The 22,192-nt window shown below is 45.7% G+C and overlaps 1 protein-coding gene across 1 annotated transcript in view; it reads right to left on the bottom strand.

Annotated features, from left to right (window-relative positions):
* Positions 1-22,192, bottom strand: part of SBNO1 (strawberry notch homolog 1) — a gene marked incomplete in the record, with an annotated part of 3,303,179 nt that overhangs the window by 978,798 nt on the left and 2,302,189 nt on the right. The window contains 2 exon segments of the mRNA XM_044068578.1: positions 16,633-16,704; positions 17,279-17,391. Of these exon segments, the coding sequence (XP_043924513.1) occupies positions 16,633-16,704; positions 17,279-17,391 (185 nt within the window).

Below are 22,192 nucleotides of genomic sequence, written 5' to 3'. Positions count from 1 at the left end.
TACGTAGGAGTAGGTACCAGTGTTGGCATGGCCAGTCTGATGCAATAATGATTGCCCTTGGTCTGTCCTGCTTGATCTTGAGTAGTACTTTTGAGAGGAGGGTCAGAGGAGGAAAGTCATAAATTGAGAGGTTTTCCCATGTAAAGGATAGGGCGTCCACCTTCCAGGCTTTGCTGTGAGGATTCCTGGTGCAAAATTTGTTCAATTGGTGGTTTTGGGGGGAGGCAAAAAGGTCCCACCTCCGGAGTTCTCCACGTCTGGGTCAGAAGTTTGAATGAGCTGGGTTCCAGTTTCCATTCATAAGGGTCTAGTAGATTTCTGCTTAAGTAGTCTGCCAGTGAACTTTGCTTGCCTGGCAGGAATTGTAGGTGCACTTGGATGTTCAAGACTGTTCCACATAGCCATGGCTAACCTGCAGAGTGGGTAAGAATGAGTCCTGTCCTGCTTATTTATGTACCACATAACTGTGGTGTTGTCTGACTATCAGGAGCTGTCCTGTAAGGATAAGGTATTTGAAGACTGTCAGAGCATTCTGCACAGCTAGCATCTCTTTTTGACTGATATGCAGGGGAATTTGTTTTGGGCTCCATTTGCCTTGAATGCATTTGCCTGCTATGTGAGCACCCCATGCATAGTCTGATGCGTCTGCTGTCAGGGTTTTGGGCAGTGAGGGGTTGAGTGAAATTAAGTCCCTTGCTGTGGTTGCATGCTTTTGCCCACCAAAGGAACTCTAACCCTTAGTCAAGGTATGATAGGAATCACTGTTTCTGGGCCCTGAGAATGTTGACACCAGAGACTTTTTAAGTACAACTGAGGTTTCCTCATATGCAGGCTTGCATATGGAATTAGCAGAATGCATGAGGCCATGAACCCTACGGCTTGCAGTATTTTCCTTGCAGAAAGCTGGGTTTTGTTGGCCATTAGTTTGAAAGAGTGTGTCAGATGGACCTGCTTTTCTGGGGAGAGGAATGCCATCTGGGAAGTGATGTTCAAGCTTGCTCCCAGGAATACAATTTGTTGGCTGGGCACCAGTTGTGATTTCTTTTCGTTGAAGGTGTATCCCACTGAAGTTATAAGTCTTTTTACAAATGCTAGCTGCTGAAGTGGCAATTCCTGATTGTCCGCCTGAATTAGGCAATCGTCCAAGTATGGGTAGATTTAAATATTTCTCTGCCTACTGTATGCAATGGCTGGAGCCAGGCATTTTGTGAATACTCTGGGCACAGTGGATAAGCCAAAGGGAAGTGCAGAGAACTGATCGTGCATAGAGCTTGCCCTGAAGCGTAGATATTTCCTGCAAGACTCCCTTATGGGGATGTGCAGATGAGCTTTTTTTTTTTTTATTTAAGTATATGGTGGCTAACCAGGCATCCTTGGCTAGCATAGGAAGACGCTGTTGCAGTGTAAGCATTTTGAATTTTGGTATCACAAGAAAGGTGTTGAGAATTGATAGATCCAGGATAAGGCATCAAGAGCCCTCTTTTCTGGGCACCAGAACAGTCTGGAGTAGAAACCTTGTCCCCTTTGTTCTACTGGAATAGGTTGAATAGCCCTGATATGGAGAAGGGAAAGTACTTGCTTTTGAGCCTCAGCCCACTGGTTTGGAGGAATGTCTGGCAACCCACTTGGTGTTGGCAGTGAGTGGAAGTAGAATCTGTATCACTGGGATAAGATGTTTAGAACCAATCGGTCCTGTGAAATGGACATCCAGCTTTTTGCATGAAGGGCAAGTTTTCCTCCTGGGGTGCAAGTACTTTGGCATGGCTGGGAAGGACAATTGGAAAGTCATTGTGAACTTTTTCCATAAGGGGGTGGCTTACCACTCCCTGGTTTTGAGGTAGAAACACTCCAATGTTTAGATCTCCATACCCTGAGACTGTAGTCTTGGTGGTCTGTTTCCCCTGGGTTTGGACCGAGAAGGCCTGAGGGACAGGAAAAAAACAGTTTTTTGAAGGCCAATGCCTACTGAATCTAGGTGGCTGCACCTGTAAGAAATCTGTTTGCACAGATTTAGCTTTTTCTTCCATCTTTTTAAGAACTTCTGCTTTGTGCCAAACAAACTCTCCTGATTTAATGGAGCATCTAGCAATTTTGCTTTGACATGGTCAGGCAAGACTTGTTCTTTTAGCCAAGCATGCCTTCACAGTACAAACCCAGTCACAGCAGTCCTGCAAGATGCTTCCAAGGCATCAAACCCACATTGCAAAGTAGGTTTACTAACTTGGTTTGCAGAATGCATTAACTCTTGTAAATCTTTATTTTCTGCACAATCTGGAAGTAACACCATTTTTTGTTTAATTAGTTCCATAATATGTTGCTGGCATTTTAACATGTGAAACTGGCAATTCAAAGCCCTGATGGCAGGAGTTGCAGAGGTATATGGATTCTTATGCCATCTATCTAAAGCTCTAGAATCCCTGTCTGAAGGGGTAGGGTTTTTGGCTGTAGTAGCCTTAATGCCTTTAGGTCCCTGGGAAATGGTCTCTGGATCCGCAGCAGGATTCTTAGAGATAAATTTATGAGAATCAAGTACTCTGTAGTACCCGTCAGGTTTTCTAGGAGCTGTTGTTAAGGTGTCCAGAGTAAGACTGGACTCCAAGAAGACAGTCAATATCCAGGTCAGGGGGTATAGCTAGAGGCCTATGCTGAGGCAAATCTAAAAATTCCCTGAGTCCCTTTTTTGGACTGAGGATAGTCCTGGCATTCCCAGAGGAAATGCTCTCTTAAGGTATGCAAGGTTTCACCAAAAGAGAAATCCTCCGGAGGAGAGGCAGAGGGAATGGATTCCTCTTCATCTGAATCCTCATAGGTAGATAAGGGTATGTCCTGGTAATCAGAAGGGTCAGAGTCATCAGACTCCTGGTCTGTAGAATCAGAAGAAAATTCAATTATTTGTCTTTCGGCAAGGGAAGGCTGGCTCACCTTAATTAGAGTAATAAGGTCTTCAGTCATTCTAAGCATTTGTTTTTGTGGCATGGGAGGATGAGCATGCGCGTTGGACTTTGGTTTTCTAGGAGTAGTGCAAACTCTGGGCCTGAGAAACTTGGTAGTTTTCACAGGAAATGAAGTTGTCGGTTTAATATGAATATCGGTAGGTCAGAATACGCCCTCAGAAGCCGGTGCCTGCACAGCGGCTCCGGACCCATCCAAGGTAGAGACATCCGCAGGTTCCATAGTCGAAGAAGCTTCTCTCGGCATACCGGACTCCAAATGGATTTCAGCAGAGGTCTGCGAATCTGGAGAAGTGGGCATCAGGGGCTGCAAAGGTAACTCACTGAGTACTGGCGACAAGCTTATCGGAAGCATCGTTGGCAGTTTTTGACCTATGCAGTCTGTCTCTGTGCTTTTTCGGAAGATCGGTAGTTGGATGGCTTACCGAAGCCATTTCGGAATACGGTGAACAGGAGGCGAAAGAATTTAGCTACAAAAATAGCCAGACAAATGGTTCGGGCGTTAAGGCACAAAACCGACAGCTAGAGGCGTCATGGTCTGGGCCTAAACAGGTGACACAGTAAGAATGAAAATCTCTGTGAGGTATTTTGCTTTCCACAGACAAGACAACTGTTAATTTTTTCTGATATCGGTTAGAGCAAGAAACAAGAATCCCCAACAGGGTACTTAGGTTTAGAAGACTTCAGGTCTGAAACTCGAAAAACGAAAATATCAGGTAGAGGCCGACTGGCACTTGCGAACTGCTTCGGGCTCCTTCTCGGCAAGAAAGACTGATGTAATGGCATCAGCTGCATGTTTTATACCCCTGACGACCTGACGTAGGTGACCGCATCCGATGCTGAAATCCCAAGATTCTGGTATTCGGGCCGACTGAAGGCTACCTGCAGGCAGATAACCCAAATGTGATGACTGCAACAGTAAAACAAGAAGAACATAGGGGGAAAAAGCATACAATACACCTGGGGTCCAATCGTGTGTCAGAGCACCCTCGGTGACTCCCCGAGGGGGGATCAGGGCAAAATATCTTCTGCATTTGTTGTTTAGGGGTAAAGCAAACAGGTTGCAGCAAGGCCTGCCCCAGCAGTGGAAAATCTGATCCGCTATTATCAGACTGAGGGACCACTCGTGAGGCATCAAAATGTTCCTGCTGAGATTGTCTGCAATAAGATTGGAACTCCCGGGAATGTGGGTTGCTATGAGAAAGAGGTTGGAAGCCATTGCCCAATGCCAAATTCTCATGGCTTCCCGACACAGGGGGTAAGACCTGGTTCCGCCTTGTTTGTTGATGTACCAGAAGACTAATTGCAATGGTCCCGGAAGGAAGGGTTGCATGTGGAATGCTTGCAACGCTAAGAGAACTGACCTCAATTCCAGGACATTTACGTGCAAATTGGCATCCATGGGGGACCATCTTTCCCTGGAAATGCCCCCCCACCCTAACAGGGAAGCGTCTGTGGTCACCATGACCCTCGGCTGAGGAAGACAGAATGGTCGACGCCAAATATTTGTTTCTGGCTTCATCCACCATAACATTTCTTTCTTGCAAAGGTTTGCAAGGCATATCATGTGGTTGAGTGGGTGGGTTAAGATCGACCACTGTGATGAAAGGAGCCCATGTAATAGTCTCATGTGCAACCTCGCCAGTGGTACTAAGGTAATGGTTGCTACCACAGAGCCCAATAGTTGTAGTACAAGGTGTGCTGGTACAAATGTCTGTGGGAGGAGGACTTTTATTTGGTTTCTTATTTTTGAAAGCCTATGAAGAGGAAGGGGAAGCTTACCAGGACATTGTGTCGAAGATTGCTCCAATGAATTCCAGTGCTCTTTTTGGAGACGTGTGATTTGTCCATGTTGATCGTGATACCTAGGCGAAGAGCAAGGCCTTCAGTGTAAGACAGACTGAGAATGAGAAGATTCCTGGTCTTGGCGATAAGGAGCTAATTGTCTAGATATGGAAACACGTGGAATCCTTGTAGTCGGAGATGAGCTACTACAACTGCCATACATTTGGTGAGCACACTGGGGTCTGTCAAGAGACCAAAGGGCAGTACCCTGAACTGATCATGACTGGTTCCCAGCCAGAAGTGGGAAAATCCCCAGGAGCGTTTGTCCATCTTTATGTGGTAACACGCGTCGTGGAGGGCTATAGAGCATATACATCCACTTGTCCTTCCTCAGAAAGGGGAGAATGGACTGTACTGTGATCATCCGGAATTTTTGAGGTTTGATGTATTTGTTTAGTAAGCTGAGATCCAGGATTGGTCTCCAGTCCCGTCTTTTTTGGCACTAAAAAGAACCTAGAGTAAAACCCGGATACTTTTTGGTCTGGTGGGACTGGTTGGATGACTCTCTTCTTAGCAGCTTTCTTGATTTCTAAGGCTGCAGCCTCCCTCTGACCGGGTGGAACATTGGGGATTCATTTTACGGGTCTGTGAGTAAGATCGAATGGGGCATGATAGCCTCTAGATATTATTTTCTGCACCCACGTATCCATTATGAGCTGCCAGGCCTGTAGGTGCAGACAAAATCGACCAATGACTGCTTCCAGAGGGAAGCAATCAGGCCACTGTTAAGGAGTGTTGGAAGGTCAAGCCAGATAACGAATCTCTAGCGCCCTGGTTGCGCTGACCCCCTCTGCACCAAAAGGGACGTCTTCTGGATGAGTGTCCCCCTCTGCCCCGGGGGGATTTGCTCATCACGAGTGTCACAAAAAGATCCTTGACTTCTTGAACCACAATTTTCCTCCCCTCTGAATACTGGAGTAGGATCTCTGAGGGGTGGAAAAAACGTATGCCCACAGCAGACAAAGTCTTTCTGTCCTCCTCACTACGTGACAGTGTCTCTCTTACTTTGGGGCCAAAAAGGGAAGATTCGTCAACAGGCACATTGACAAAGGAAGATTTAAGAGGTCCGCGAAGTCACACAAACGCATCCAAGCATGCAGTCTCATGACGATACTCGAAGCAGCTGCTCGAGCTGCCCCCTCGGTAGTGTGGGAAATCAAGCGCATCGAGGAGTTCGAGATGGATTCCAGTATAGCTAGCTGAGAGGCAACAAGTATCACACACCTCCTCAGGCAGTACCCCCATTTAAGAGGCAGACATTTCAGAAATTAGGTCTCTTTGGAGGCGAGTAAACTGTACCAGGTAATTCAGCGACAGAATGGCAAAGGTCGCTGAAGTGTAGGTCCACTTCCCCAGTCTGTCCATAGCCAGAGACTCCCTGTTTGGGGGATGAACAGTGGAACTACCTTCTACCAGTTTCCTTTTGGTGGCCATCGCCACGACCATGGAATCAACTACCAGCTGTTTGGACAAGTTGGGTTGGTCTTCAGGGGTGGACAAACTTTTATCTGGCCTCTGGGGGACAGGTTCTATGTTATCCGGGGCCTTCCAGGCATGCTGCACAACAAGTCTAATGAGCTCATCCGCAGGTGGAGGCCACCCAGGAAGTAGATGGTCGAGCACGGAAAGCCTGCAAGAACACAGATTCCTTCGAAAAAGGGTTGGATTGCTTCCAGTCTGCCCTCTGCTTGAGGATTTTGAGAATGTCTCCAAAAGAGATGTCTTCAGAGGGAAGCCATGGGGACCCTTCTCCCTCATCGCAATAGGTGTCTTTGGTGATGGATTCCTCAGGGGAATCAAGATGCTTCCTCTTGCAAAGTTTCTTCTGGGTGGTTCCCTAGTGGGGTCTTCTGAGGACGACTCTGGAGAAAGGATTCCTTTCAAGGAAAGGTCTTGTGGCTCCTGTGCTCGAGATCCCAGAGTAGGAGGTTGGGACAGCTGCATGCTAGAGGGGGGTTCGGGTGCCAATGCAAATGGTGTCAACTGAGAGGCTGTTGAAAGTAAGAACCCTCTCCATCACGTGGAAAGCAGGCCTAACTGTGGAGGGATGGGAGCCCAGAACAGAGAATGACTACCTTGGAACCAGGGTCACACCTCGCCCTGAGGAGCCTGCCTTCAGGTGAGGAGTTCCGAAAGGACCGGAAGTTGTCAGGAGAGTCGTGGTCGTAGACGGCACACCAGAAAAAAAACGGCACTGAACTAGGTGCCACGGTGCCGACAGCCCAAACACTGCTCCAACAGAGCACCAGTTCCGCAGGAGCCGTTGCACAAAGCGTAATCAGTGCTGACAAGGAAGCCTCCGCTGTCGGAGCTGAGACAGAATGCACCGGGATGGCCATCGGTACCAAAGTCTCAGAGACGTGGGAGGAGGTCGGAGGATAGACAGGAGAAAATGTCGTGAGAGCTTCCATTCCAAGAGGGAGGGAAGAACTAGTCAGGTGGGTAATCCCCTAGCTGCTAAACGCTGGTCCACAACCCTCACTACATCTTGTTCCGAAAGACTCCTGGTGGATCTGAAGGAAGCTGCCAATGGAGATTCTGGGCTCTCAAGAAAAGGACTATATTGTTGTCCCATAAAAGGGTCATAAGAGGGAGAATACCTGGTTCTGGGAAAGTGCTCGATTTTCGGAACCAAAGATGTCATTATCAGTGGAGCCGTGAGACACATTGGTACCGTGGCCGGGGATGGTGCCGATGCAGGTACAGTGGTCAGAGCCTGTGTCATAAACAAGGTCGGCACCGAGGTGGATGGTGCCGAAGCTGGTACAGTGATAGGAGTCTGAGTCAGAATCAAGGACGGCACCGAGGGAGAAGATAGGGACCCTGGTGCCAAAGCTGTCTGCGCCATCGCCGAGGGAGAAGCCCGGTGTAGACTCAGTTCCAAGGAGGATGGGCATGTCAGAACCAAATGACTCCATTTCTCCTTATGCTTTTTAACATCCTTATGCTTAGGAGGTGGTGAGACCTCCGCCCCAGAAAAAGCCTCTGCGAAGGTTGACTTCAGCATACCCTTCAGCCTAAGTTTGTTCTTGCGTTCAGCCAACATATGGTTGCTGAAGCTAGAACAAATGTCACAAGAAACGTTAAGATGGTCAACACCCAAACAATAAAAACACCAGGCATGACTGTCAAGAGTTTGGCATCTTACGCCCGCACTTATCACATTGCTTGAACCCAAGCTTGGCCTCATCAGACAATATCACAAACTAGTACTAACCGCACAAGAAAAAAATTTATTACAAAAGGAAAACTATATCTACTAAAGAAGGAAATAAAGGGATAGTGAACCCCCCCCCCCCTTTTTTTTGTACAGAAAGTTAGGAAGGGTACCAACAATGGTACTAAGAAATACCAAAAGGTAAGAGAAGGGCTTACTAAGGTAGGGAAGAGGGAGAAGTACCAATGATGGTATGAAAGAAAGTACAGTTATGTACACTTACCATAAATGTAGATGTTAAGAGTGAATTCACTGTTGTAGTCATCACACTTGGGTTAGGTAGCCCTCAGTCGGCCCGAATACCAGAGACTTGGTATTTCTGCGTCGGTTGCTGTGGCTCCAGGTCTGATGTCAGGGGTATAAAAACAGGCAGCAGACGTCATTCCATCAGTCCTTCTTGCCAAGAAGCCCAAAGTAGAAGCAGTTTGCACAAGTGCCGGTCGGTCGCTACCAAAGTTTTCGTTATCGAACTGAATTATCCTGAAGTCCCCGAATATCAGGAACCCCCAGCAGGGAGCTAAGCTACGGTGGAAAAATCTCCACCAATAAAAAGTAAATACCAATACCCCTGCAAGGGGTGAGTAGTATCACAGAGAGGAGAGAGAGAATGAGAAGGGGACTGGAGGGAGGGAAACTAGTACTGCAACAATGAATACACTCCAACATCAACATTTATGTTAAGTGTACACAACTTTACTATGTTCTTCGTGTTTCACTGTTGCAGTCATCACACTTGGGTTGATTCCCAAAGCAGTAAAAAAGGTGGAGGCAGTCAAGAAGTGTTTGGGACGGCTAGTATGCCCTGCAGGACTGCAGTTGCAAAACCTGCCCTGGATTTGGAAAATATAGGCAGGTGGTAATGCTTACTGAATGTGTGTACAGAGCTACAGGTAGCAGCCTCCAGAATGTCCCTGGTAAGGACTCCCCTGAGAAATGCTGTAGAGGTAGAAGTTGCCCTAGTGGAATATGTTCTGACCCCCTGAGGGGGTGGTTTCCCATGGTGTTTGTAGCAGAAATGGATACAGTGTGTTATCCCATTTGGAAATTGTCAGTTTTGAAATGGCCTTGCCCTCTGCACCTGGTGCAAAACTGAGTAGCAACTGGTTAGATTTCCTGAAGGGCTTAGTCCTATTCGGGTAGAATCTGAGACATCTGCGCACATGCAAGGAGTGCAGGATCCTTTCCCCTTTATTTTGAGGATTAGGGAAGAAGGTTGGCAAATGGATAGATTGGTTGAGAAACACACTGAACACCACTTTGGGCATAAAGGAAGGATTAATCTTGAGGGAGACACTGTCAGCATGAAAAATAATGAAGGGTTCCATGGCCATAAGTGCTTGTAAGCTCAGACACTCTTCTCGCTGAAGTGATGGCCAGGAGTAATGCTGTTTTCCAAGAGAGGAATTCTAAGTCTGCAGGCTCAAAAGGGGGTAGTGTGAGCTTTTCCAGTACAATGTTAAGATCTCAAGCAGGGGTGGGTGCTCTCCTTTGTGGCCTTAAGTTGTTTGCCCCACTCAGGAACTGTTTGACGAGAGGGTGAGAGAATAGGGGCGGCTCAAAGTTGTAATGAGCAGAGATGGCTGAGGCATGGATTTTAATGGAGGTAAAGGATAGGCCTCTGTGGAGTAGATCTGCTACGTAATCCAAAATTAGAGGTAGGGAGGGCAGAGTTGTGTCCACTCCTTTAGATTGAATCCAAGAGCAATACCTTTTCCACTTATCAGCATAGGATTTCCATGTATTGGGTCTTCTGGCTACAAGAATGACGTCCAGTACCTGCCTGCTTAGGCTGGTCACTGGGGGAGAGTTCTAGGAATAAGCCAGGCTGCAAGATTTAGGGTTTGCAGTTGTGGATGCAAGATCTGTCCCCCCTGCTGAGTGAGTAGGGTGGGGCTCTGGGGTAGGTGCCAGGGTGGCACTGGTGACAGGCTGCACAGGAGTGGGTACCAATGCTGGCGTGGCCAGTCCGGGGCAATCAATTATCCTTGGTCTGTCCTGTCTTACCTTGAGCAATATTCTTGAGAGAAGAGGAAGAGGGGGAAATGCATAGATTGAGAGGTTTACCCACTGGAAGGATAGGGCATCCACTTTCCAATGCCTGCTGTGAGGTGTCCTGGTGCAGAATTTGCTGAGCTGGTGATTGCAGGGGGAGGCAAAGAGATCCACCTCCGGGGTCCAACATTTCTGAATCAGAAGGCTGAAGGTGCTGGGTTCTAATTGCCACTCGTCTGGGTCTAGGAGATTTCTGCTTAAGTAGGTCTGCTAGTGTGTTTTGTTTGCCTGGCAGAAATTGAGCTTGCAGAAGGACCTGCATGTCCAAGGCCATGTTTCGTGTTCCACAGGGCCATGGCAAGCCTGTTGAGTGGGTTACCCCCTGCTTGTTGATGTACCACAACAGTGGTGTCTGTTTTTATTAGCAGGGGTCCTGGTGAGAGTAGGGATCTGAAAGCTGTTAGAGATGCTAGCTGTGCAGCACACTCTATTTGGTTTATGTGCAGATGAATTTGACTTGGGCTCCAGTGGCCCTAAATGCACTTGTCATCCAGGTGTGCCCCCCAGCCATAAGCTGATGCGTCTGTGGTTAGGGTCAGGGTGGCGTGGGGTTGAATTAAGGGTAGTTCCTTGTTGTGTTTGCATGCTACTGCCCACCAAAGAAACTGTCCTTAGACAAGGAATGATAGGAATGACTGTTTCCAGGTCCTGAGAATGTTGGTACCAAAGACTTAAGTACCACTGAAGTTTCCTCATATGCAGTCTGGCATACGGAATTAGTAGGATGCATGAGGCCATGAACCCTAGAGCCTGAAGGATTTTCCTTGCAGATAGCTGGGTTCTGGTGGCCATTTGACTGAAGTAGTCGGTCAGGCTTATTTTTCTGGTGTAAGGAATGCCATCTGGGATGCTGTGTCCAAGCTTGCTCACAGGAATACAATATTTTGGCTGGAGACTAGTTTTGATTTCTTTTCATTGATGGTGTACCCCAGGGAGGTTAGAAGTTTTTTTACAAATGTCAAGTGCTGCAACAGCATTTCCTGACTATCAGGCAGTCCAAGTACGGGTAAATTTGAATTTTCCTGTGTCTGCATTAGGCAATTGCTGGAGCCAGGCATTTTGTGAATACTTTGGGAGCAGTGGATAAGCCAAAGGGAAGTGCAGAAAACAGATAATGCATAGATCCTGCCCTGAAGTGAAGGCACTTCCTGCATGTGTCCCTTATAGGGATGTGCAGATAGGCTTCTTTTAAGTCTCGGGTAGCTAACCAGGAATCTTTGGCCAGCAGAGAAAGAAGCTGCTGCAGGGTGAGTATTTTGAATTTTGGTAAACCAGGAAGGTGTTTAGAATGGAAAGATCTAAGATTGAATGCCAAGTGGTCTCTTTTCTGGGCAACAGGAAAGTCTGGAATAGAACCCTTGACCTATCTGTTCCACAGGAACAGGCTGATTTGCCTTTATGGAGAGCAGGGATTGAACTTGGTTTTGTGCCTCTGCCCACTGGCTTGGAGGAAGGTCTGGGAACCCTTTTGGGGTTGGCAGTGAGTGGAAGTAAAATTTGTACCCCTGGGATACAACGCTGAAGACCCATCGGTCTTTGGTGATGGAAGCCCAGTTTTTTGCATGATAGGCAAGTTTTCCTCATAGGGTCACAAGCAGTTGGGCAGAGGTGGGGAGTGGAGTTGAGAAGTCATTGGGAATTCTTCTCGTAAGGCACTCCCTGTTCTTGAAGTGGAGGCATTCCATTGCTTGGATCTCTACATACCCTGAGACTGTAGTCTGGGAGGTCTGTTTCCCCTGGGTCTAAGTTTGAGATGGCCTTGAGGGGGCTGGAAAGGACCAATGTTTCGAGGGGCAATGCCTACTGAATCTAGGAGGCGGTACTTGAAAAAAGTCTTTGTCTGCATAGATTTAGCTTTTTCTTCCATCTTTTTAAGAACCTCTTTTGCTTTGGTGCCAAACAGATTGTCCTTATTCAAAGGATCATCTAGTAGTTTTGATTTGACATGGTCTGGCAAAGTCTGCTCCTTAAGCCAAGTATGCCTTCTCAGTACAGAACCAGTGACTGTTGCCCTGCAAAATGCTTCTAGGGCGTCAAAGCCACACTGCAATGTATGCTTGCTGACTTGGCTTGCAGAATGCATAAGCTCTTGTAATTCTTTATTTTCTGCACAGTCCGTAAAGGTAGCTATTTTTTGCTTAAGTTCCATAATAAGTTGTTGGCACTTCAGCACGTGAAACTGGCAATTCAAAGCCCTAATGGCGAGAGTTGCAGAGGTGTATACTTTCTTACCCAATCTGTCTAAAGCTCTGGAATTCCTGTCTGAAGGAGTGGGATTCTTAGCTGTAGTCGCTTTGATACATTTAAGCCCCTGGGAGAGGACCTCTGGGTCAACAGTAGGATTTCTGAAAAGGAATTTGTGAGTCAGGAACTCTGTCTGGTTTCCTAGGAGAATGGGGTAAAGTATCAGGAGTTAAAGTGGATTCCATAAAAACATCATCCACAACATCCAGGACTGGGGTATTGCTAAAGGCCTATGCTGTGGCAAGTCTAGAAATTCTCCGAGTCTCTTTTTGGACTGAGGATAGTCCTGGCATTCCCAGGGGAAATGCTCTCAAAGTATGAAAGGTTTCACTAAAAGAAAAATCCTCTGGAGGAGAAGCAGAGGGAATAGATTCCTCTGCATCTGAATCTTCATAAGCAGATAAAGGCATGTCTTCATAATCAGATACCTCAGAGTCGTCGGACTCTTGGTCTGTTAAAGCTGCTGGGGACAGGTTTCTCTTTCTCTTAGGAGGGGAAGGCTGACTTCCCCTAATCAACATAAGGTCTTCTGCCATTTTAAGCATTTGATATTGTGACAAAGAAGCAGCTGCATATGTTCAGGTCGTCAGTTTTTTAGGCGTAGCGCACACTCTTGGCCTTAGAAACTCGGCAGTTTAGACAGAACTTAAGATGTGAAAGAAGTCGTTGGTTTGTGTCGAATATCGGTAGTGTGAAGAACTCCCTCAGAAGCCGGTGCCTGCTCAGCAGCTCCAAACCCATCCGAGGTAGAGACATCCGCAGGCTCTGTCAGCAAGAGTCTCGCAGCATACCGGACTCCGAACGGGTCTTGATTAAGGCCATCGAATCCACTGAAGCGGGCATCAAGGGCTGATAAAGCACCTCATTGAGTACCGATGAACTGGCAAATAGCTTAACGAAGGCATCGTTGGCAGTTTTGGACCTGTGCGGTCTGTCTCTGTCTTTATCCTAACTTTTTTTCGGTAGATCGGTAGTCGGATGGCTTACCGAAGCCATTTCGGAATACGGAGATCAAGAACGAAAGTATTTAGCGACAATAAGGGCCCAACGACGAATAGTTCGGGAGTAGAACAAGGCACAAAACCAACAGCAAGGGACGTTGTGGTCTGGGCCTAAACAGGTGATGCAGTAGGAATGAAAATCTCTGTGTGGTATTTGCTTTCCACAGGCAAGACAATTGTTGACTTTCTGACATCGGTTAGAGCAAGAAAAAAGGATCCCCAATGGGGTAATTAGCTTTAGAAGACTTCAGGATAATTCAATTCGATAACGAAAACTCAGGTAGCGGCCGACCGGCACTCATGCGAACTGCTTCTGCTTCACGCTCCTCGGCAAGAAAGACTGATATAATAGCGCTGGCTGCTTGTTTTTATACCCCTGACTACCTAACATCAGACCTGGAGCGACAGCAACCGACGCAGAAATACTAAGTCTCTGGTTATTCAGGCCGACTGAGGGCTACTTGCAGGCAGATAACCCAAGTGTGATGACTGCAACAGTGAAACATGAAGAACATCTACCAAAGTAGTGGGTAGGGTTTAGTCAGAAAAAGAGAATATATAAATGAGAAATAACCTTAGCAAGAAAAACTGGCTAAAAACGCTAAACACTAGAAATAATCACAAAAAATATAAACTTAGCTTGAGAGAAGGCTTGGCACATCTGACTAGGAACGCGGCAAATGAGATCTGAAGAGACTATGAGAGGGGCGTTGTGAGTAGGTTTTAGCTGAGAGTTTTTGGCTGGTGCGAATTTGGTACTGGCCATGTCGGTTCAGAGGACGGAACTGAAGTCCTATCGGTAAGGAATGAATGAAGATTTACAACATCAGATGCACTCTTTCCACCTTGACTCTGATGTCCTATGAACTGGTGAGCAGAATGTTGCTGGCATCCCTTATGAAAGGGGTCTGACTATCTTCATCTTTCAGTCTTTGCCTTGTAAAATGATTGTTTCTTTGTGCTATCTACTGAGTCACTTGCTGGAAGCTAATGGAGTGCCAGTGATTCCTTTGCTCTTTGCTACTGCAACTGTTCTGTTAGCCACTTTGTTAGCTTACCAGCAGTCTCCTTAGCCTGGTCCATCCTATCTGCCACTTTCTCCTGCACTCCTTTCTTTTGATGACTTCCTGGACTTCTGCATTACACCATCAGCTTTCCTTATGTACCTTATTTCCATACCTGGCTCAGCCACATATCTGTTCCTGCCCTCAAACACACTGTTTTGCGGTGCTGCCTTTCTGCTTCAATTCCACCTACTTTATCATCTTCTTGGGGTGTTAGAGCCTAGAGGATTTCTTTGAACTCTCTTGTTTTCTCTCCAACTTCCAAGTCTTCAGCCTAATCTTTGCTAACCTGCTGCAACTGATCATGGCAACTACTGGTTTATGTTGTGGGCCAGACGTTTTACTGGGGATGACTTTGCAATATATGACTGTAACCCAATGCCCTTCCCTTACTAGGAGGAAGTCTACCTGAGTCGCATGTTTGCCACTCTTGTATGTGATCTTGCCTGGTCCATCCTATCTGCCACTTTCTTCTGCACGCATTCTAAACCACACCTCAGTCACTATCAAGCCATTTGCCAGACAGAAGTCTAGAATGGCCTCTCTTCCTCTACTCCTGTTGCCCCACCCAAGTGGACCAGTCAGTCCTCATTATCTTGTTCTTTCTGTCCAGATTTGTGCATTCAGTTCCCTCCCATTTTCAACATTAAATCAGGCTGCCTGCTTTACCAAGTAGGCCCTGAAACTGCTGCCTGAATGCATTTTCTTCCATGCTATCACAGCCCTGCTATGGGTCATGGGCTAAGATTATGAACAGTAACCTATCCTTAGACTCATGTTAATTGGATTCTATTGTATCATCAATTTTGATGACATCCCCCACAGTCACTCTCCCTCACCACAATTCTCACACCATTCCTAGTCTGATCTCCCCCTGGGTAGTATGCTCTGTATCCTAAGCCAAGTGGCTTTGCTCCACTGCCCTTCCACCTTGTCTCCTGGACACAATAGGATTTCCAGCCTCCTCCTTACTATCTTGTTATCCACTTTGAAGTTTTGCTAGTGAATTTATAATGACTGTAGGATTCCTTAGTTCACATCTGACAAGTTGATTGGTTTTATATCCTGTTTTTTATCCCGCTCTTGTTCAACAGAATAATCCCAGGTAACCCAAGCTGGGTAGCTGGACACAGTTTGGCCAGTAGCTTATTGACAAAAGATTGCCGAGTTTTATGGCAGGCACACACTGACCCACTGGGGCACACAGACCCCTCTCACCATTAACATGGGTCCCCAGCATAGGTCAGAGCAGGCCAGGTCCTCAACCCAGTTAAAATCAGCAAATACCCATGACCAATTTTGGCATTATTCATTAATATGACCAAATCCCCTGCAGGAAATTCTTTTACATATTACAGTTGATGTATACTAGTCTTCCCCCAAGAAGTACCATTTACAGTTGATGCTGCTACGGAAGACTCCACTCAGCTTTGGGTGAGCTTGTGGTGAAACTCCAAGCTTGTTTTTGGGAGTGCAGAGAAACTCCATAGAGATGCAGGGAGAGCATGCAAACTCTATGCAGACATTGTCCAGAGGTCAAAATCAAACCTTGTATCTTGTGTATGGGAGGCAAAGACCTTAGCCATTGTGTTAATTGTGAATCTGCCTTCAGTAATCAATAACTAATTGTGCTATAATTTCTAGCACCAAAATTGATGAGGTATAGAAATGTTATGCAAGTGACGGGAGTCTGGTATGCAAGTGACAAAGTCTGGTTAATGGAATGAACAGACTGAAGTGTAGCACTACAGTACATTCATTACTTCTTTAATAATGATCAGGTTTAAAGCTGAAGGCTATAGCAGCATTCAGTTTAATCTTGCTGTTTATAAATACATATGGTGTACTTAGATTTAATTAACATTATATGGAGTGGTCAATGTTAACTGGAAGTCAATGAAGGTGCTGTCCTGGAAGACGGCAAACTCAATCTGATGTAGCTGTAGAGAGAGCAAGACACTATGTGTAGAACAGGTGGAGATTTTGGGGACTGAACTGTTTGGGAATGGCCGGTTTCAAATCCGATAACCCACAGGTTGAACACTGTCAGGAAAGGCAACATTAGATCTTTTTAAAGGGGATAGGTTCCAGAGTAAACTTAAAATACTTTCTTGAATGACTTAATTTTCAGCAAAATGTATTTTTGGAGTCCGCTCACTATGATAATGTAACAGCCTACTGTCAAATATACATTCATCTCACAGTAGCAAAAAACTGGCATGCTTCACAAATTATAATATTTGTTATTAAAAAGACACCTTATTGTCAAAGTTAAATCTGCTCAAGTCTCTTGTTTCAGTTGCTCGCCTGTCACCATGAGTAAGGGCACCCTGTAAAAAAAAAAAAAAAAAAAAAAAAAAAAAAAAATGTAACATTCAAGTACTTCAATTTTAAACTTGGTAAGTTTTTATATTTAAAGACAAATACATTGCATCATGCTATTTCTGCATATACACTGCTTTCCTCTCATCAAAGTACACCTCACCATTGGATCTGTCATAATTACAGAAATATTAAATATGATTCTAGTGCACACTGTTCCTCAGGTAGATTCTAAGCAGGAGCAAAAAGATCAAGCCATGAAACATTCACCTCAAAAACAGAGCAGACGCCCAACTAACAAGATCCCATTTTTTTGCACTTAAAACAGCAAATACAGGGAGAAAATGTCCAGGGGGTTACTGGCGGTAGACAAACAGGTTACTACCTACAAAATCAGTGCTGCTGTCAAAATTATGGCACAACTACCGATAATGAAAATCTCAATTCCCATCTCAAATTGTTTCTCAGTGTATTAAACTAAATTATTAACAGTACAAAGAAAAACAGATGAAATATTACCCTCTAAAGAACATCTTCACAACAGAATAAAAAGCATAGACTTAAAACAGGAGAAAAACGTACCAAACTCTCCAGCCTTTTTGCAACTATTGATGCAAATCTCTGTTCACCGGCCAATTCAGATATTAAGAAAACATATTCAGGAGCGGTTACTTGATTGGACCGATGTGTTCTTCCTACAGATAAGGATGAAGCTTATTACTTAGCAAAGCAAATTTTAACAAAACTAAAGAAAATCAAATGCTTCAGCAATGTAGCACACACTGCACCAATAAAACACTGGTTTGTAATGCAAGTACAGCAATAATTAAAATTTCAGCTCAGAAAACCAGTCTAAAGCATGGACTCTTGTTTTAAGAATTCTAAAAGCATAAACACACCTTTCGATCCAGTTTTTTTTTTTGGTCTTTCGTGCTGCCTTCCTTTACCTATTGGTTCACCTCTATAGTCACCCAACTGGCTCATTTCTTCCTTCTAGGGTGAGGGTCAGGTTGACGGGGTAAACACACCCTCCATGCCCTAACTCCCTATCTCGGTTTCAGGTTCCTTAAGGAAATTACCTCTCTGGGGAATGTCCCCACCTCTTTGATGACATGTCTTTCTGAAACCCCACCCTAAAAAGCAGCATACAGTGAGAAACAGAGTCTTGTCCTGCCTCTGTGGTCTTAGTACATCACCTCCTCAGTCTGCTTGATCCTTCTGAGCTAGCATGCACTCCATTGTGGTTTCCTGGACACTGGCAGCACAATTGCTACACCTCTCTCTGGCACACAATACCCCTCCGTGAGAGGTGAGCAGGCACAGACCCTTTTTACTCCTTCCTCCCCACCTTGTTACTTCTCAAGTTCCAGGACCACTAATCAAACCCCAGTCACCTGGGTTGCAGGCTGGGTTCCTCTCTACTCCAGACAGCTGACCTTTTTCCCATCTACTTCTATCAAGTCTTCATCAACCCTTAGTCCCTGGACCAGAGTTATATACCATTTGCATTAAATACCTCATAATTTGCCTGAAAAACAACTGTCTGCCTGGGAAATAGGTAGTTCACATAAATCATTCTGTAACTTACTAAACTAGACTCTCACTCAAAGTCTATCAGGCTTGTGAACTAAGAAAACAAAGTTAAATTCAGTAAAATAAGCAACAGTCACTGGCACACAAGTACTTGAACTTTATGTAATGATGAATGGAACATTACAGGTCCAGACAGCTGTCCCTTCAAAGTGGTGCAACCTTTTTAATACTTTGGAATTTAGCCTGACCTTGCTCATACACCTTCTACCCACATGCACAACATGGTAAATAAAGTAACAGTTCTGCTACATACTCGCACAATAGCATAAGCAACATTTAAACAAAGCAAGGCTGGTTCTCAAATGGCAAAGTAGTTTTTTTCCACTCTGGAATACTTCCTTCTTATCAAAAGTTCTACCTCTCTAAGACAGTCTAAACAACACAAAAAAAAAGTTATGTACTTACCATAACGTTCCATGTGAGTTAGTCACTGAACTAAACATGCATTTCCCATATCTATCCATGACCCTAGAATCTCTGTTAGGAGGATGGATAGATGTGGATGTCTCAGACACTTCCTTTTTGGTGGCTGCAGCTACCACCATGGCATCAACAGGCACTCCCTTTGTCAAAAATGGCTTGTCCACTGGGGCAGACATGAATTTATTTGGCTTGCGAGGAACAGGTTCCATGGCCTCCGGTGACTCCCACACCATACGAGAGAAGTTCCATGAGCTTGTCGTAAGGCGGAGACACCCAAGAAGTGGAAGGTTGAGACCCAAAAGCCTTCAACAGCACGGACTCGTCCACAGTAGGGGTCTTGGACTGCCAATCGCCCCTCTGACTAAGGAACTCTAGTATCGCTGCAAAGGCGATATCCTCAGAGGGGGATCGAGGGGAACCCTTCTGACTCATCCAACTCTGTGTCCGATGTCAAAGACTCCTGTGGGGAGTCTAAGTGCCTCCTCTTACACAGTCTCTTCCTGGGCACCTCCTCAGTGGGGGGATCTGGGGAGGTCTCAGAAGAGCAGGGGATGCCCTGTGGGGGTACTTGAGGCTCAGGGTCTCTACACTCAGGGGGACCGGTAGATGAAGAAACAGACACAGGAGCTTGAGGGGAGAGGGAAGGCCGAACCGATGCTGACGTCCTTGGAGACAAAACTCTCCTCATAGCATCGAAGGCACCATGGCTCTGACAAGGAGTAGACGGACCCAAAAGTACCGTCCGATTCTCCCGCACTGAAACCATGGGCTCCGAAGCCTGAGGCAGGAGCAGAGCTCATCCGAGCTGAAGCCCCGAGAGGAAGAGTCGGCACCGACAAATCGGTCCGACTATCCTCCCCGGACCCTGATGGGAGCACGTCGGCTCCTAGTGTCCTCGGTCGGCACAGAGGACATCCGAGTAGATGGAGCCGATAACATCGGTGCGGGTATCGGCTCCAAGGGTTCGACAATCATCGGTTCGGTCTCCTTCGGCTCAGAGTGTCCAGTACGGCTCGGAGGAGTAGGCAAATCCAGTTCCATGGTCTTTGGCACCGACGAGCTGGTTGGGGCCGACAACAATTCGACAAGTCCTAGTGCCTTTAAAAGCTCCTGCACTAGCCGATCCATGTCCAAATCTGAAAGGCTGACTGAGGACTTAGAAGAATGCACCGAAGGTGCTGACTGGAGCAGAGGAGAAGAGGGAACCTCAGAGACTGGCTCCAATACGGAGAGCTGGCTCCGAATCAAAGGTACACTCGATTCCGAGGTCTGTGGAACCGATGACCCTCCCCCTCTGAAGTTTCTGCCTTTTTTGCCACTTTGGGGTCTGAAGACTTTGTGGATTTGGAGGACGTGCTAGTACCCTCATGGCTACTCAACACCTCAGAAAAGGAATGCTGTAGTAATCTCCTATTAGCATCCTCCTTCTCTCCAAGAGGACTCTTGAAGAAAAAGAATGGCAAATGCTGCAAGTGTCTTGGTCGTGTTTAGCCCCCAGACAGTAGACACATTGAATGTGTCCGTCAGTAACAGACATTTCCTGCCCACAATCTGGGCATTTCTTGAATCCCGATTTAGGATGGGACTTTTCCTTGTCATCCGACATAGTAAAGGTAAAACAAACCAGTATACTGCAAAAAAACTAATACAGTAAAGTCCTTACTTTCCTTGTAAAGACCCGCGAAACAACCAAGCCCAACCTGGGCACTATCTATAACAATTAACTATATTTTACAAATACAGGGCTAAAGAGGCCCACAGAGAAAAACCCTGACTATTAGAAAAGAGATTAATAACTCTAAATAGGGCTAAAAGGCCCACACAAAACAACTAAGCCAACAGGGCACTAAGTATCCCAAACTATAGATTCTATTAAAATTTTAAACACTAACACACAACTATCTATATGAAAATATCTAAGACAAATAAAACTTTTATCAAAACTTGCTGTTTTTTTTCTCACAAATGGTCCGAGCTAGCTGGATCAGAGATCTCTCTTGCTGCGGCAAACTAGATCTGAGGTAATTCCAGCAGTGCGTTGTGGGATAAGCGGCTTGGTCTCGAGCTACTGGCAAACCTTAAGTTTTGCTATCGGTCGTGTCGGAGCCAAGGATGGGCTCCGAAGCCATCAGTGAGAATAAACGGTGAGATTTAACAACTTCACATCTCATATTTGCTTCATTAAGCAAGCATGAACTGCCACAGTGCTTCACCACTGACTAGCAAACAAACAGTCACCCTACTGGTTAGTATATTACTATACAAACTCTAACAAGAACCTATAAAAGCCCTTATGACTCATTTCTATCAAATACTGTAGGTTCCTTATTCTGCAGTCGCTATTACTCCTGCCCTCTCATACTAGCTTCTCAGGTTATGCTAGTAAGCACATTCCAGCATTCAGTCAGCTACCCAACATTAACACCTTCACCAATAAAGCTGGATTACAGCTACACACACACAAAACACAAATAGGCAGAGGCACAGTCACCAAGTAATTTTCTCAATCCTTCACCAGTTTCTTGTTCTTTTACCTCCTGCAAGACAACACTCAATGGTGTGGTACACTTTTTTTGAGTGGTATTAAGTACTAATTGCTCTTCCTTATGTAATTTTACCATTATGCAGTACATGTACTTTTGCACTATTATAGAAGATGGTCATGACTGAAGATGCCAATCAGCCAGTCAGTCACTGTTTTATCCTCAAAATGTTGGTGTGGATGAAGGACTCTTATCTTTTGTGAGTAGGTCCACCCTGAGGACGTTTTGGTTAATTGCCTGGCCATGTGCATGAGAAAGGAGAATCAATGCTGCCTGGGCCAAAATGGGAGTTATCAGGTTAATCTACTGTAAGAACTTCTTGACCTTTAGAAGAACTCTAGTATACAGGAGAAAGGGTGGGGGTGGAGTGGGGAGCAGAAGGCTTATAAGAACATTCTCATCTATGGGAAAGAAAATACACCTGTTCTCCAGGCCTGTCTGCAATAAACGGAACTTATGTAACTGTCTGGAGACCAGCAGAACTACTTGGGGAGTTCCCCACAAGTAGACCATCTCTCTGAAGACCTCTGGGTGTAACATCCATGAGGGTCTATCCTGGACCTGCTTAATCAGTCTGCTACAGTGTTCTGTTCTAACAGTATGTAAGCTGCCTAAAGGGAGAGACTGTGCTGAGATGCAATCTACCAGAAAATCATGGCTAGTCTGTTCAGGGGATATGATCTGATTCCTCATCTACGTACTAAATCATTGAGGTGGTATCAGTAATCACTAACAAAGGTCCTGGAGTCCACAGCTCATTCAGTATTTTTAATGCATTTAAAAGGGCATCACTTCTTAGATGTTGCTACATTTCTTCCTGAAATACGGATCTCAAATACCCAGAACTGATTCCTTTGGACACCACTCACTAGGCAAAGAATGATGCATCTGTTGCTACCGGCTGACTTGGAGTGGGAAAGAAAAGAGGAAGACCTGG

This window comes from Protopterus annectens, chromosome 4.part0 (assembly GCF_019279795.1).
Source record: "Protopterus annectens isolate FY-2018-M chromosome 4.part0, PAN1.0, whole genome shotgun sequence".
Lineage (NCBI taxonomy): Eukaryota > Metazoa > Chordata > Ceratodontiformes > Protopteridae > Protopterus > Protopterus annectens.
Note: the sequence above shows the minus strand (reverse complement) of the source record. Positions and strands in the feature narration are given on the sequence as shown.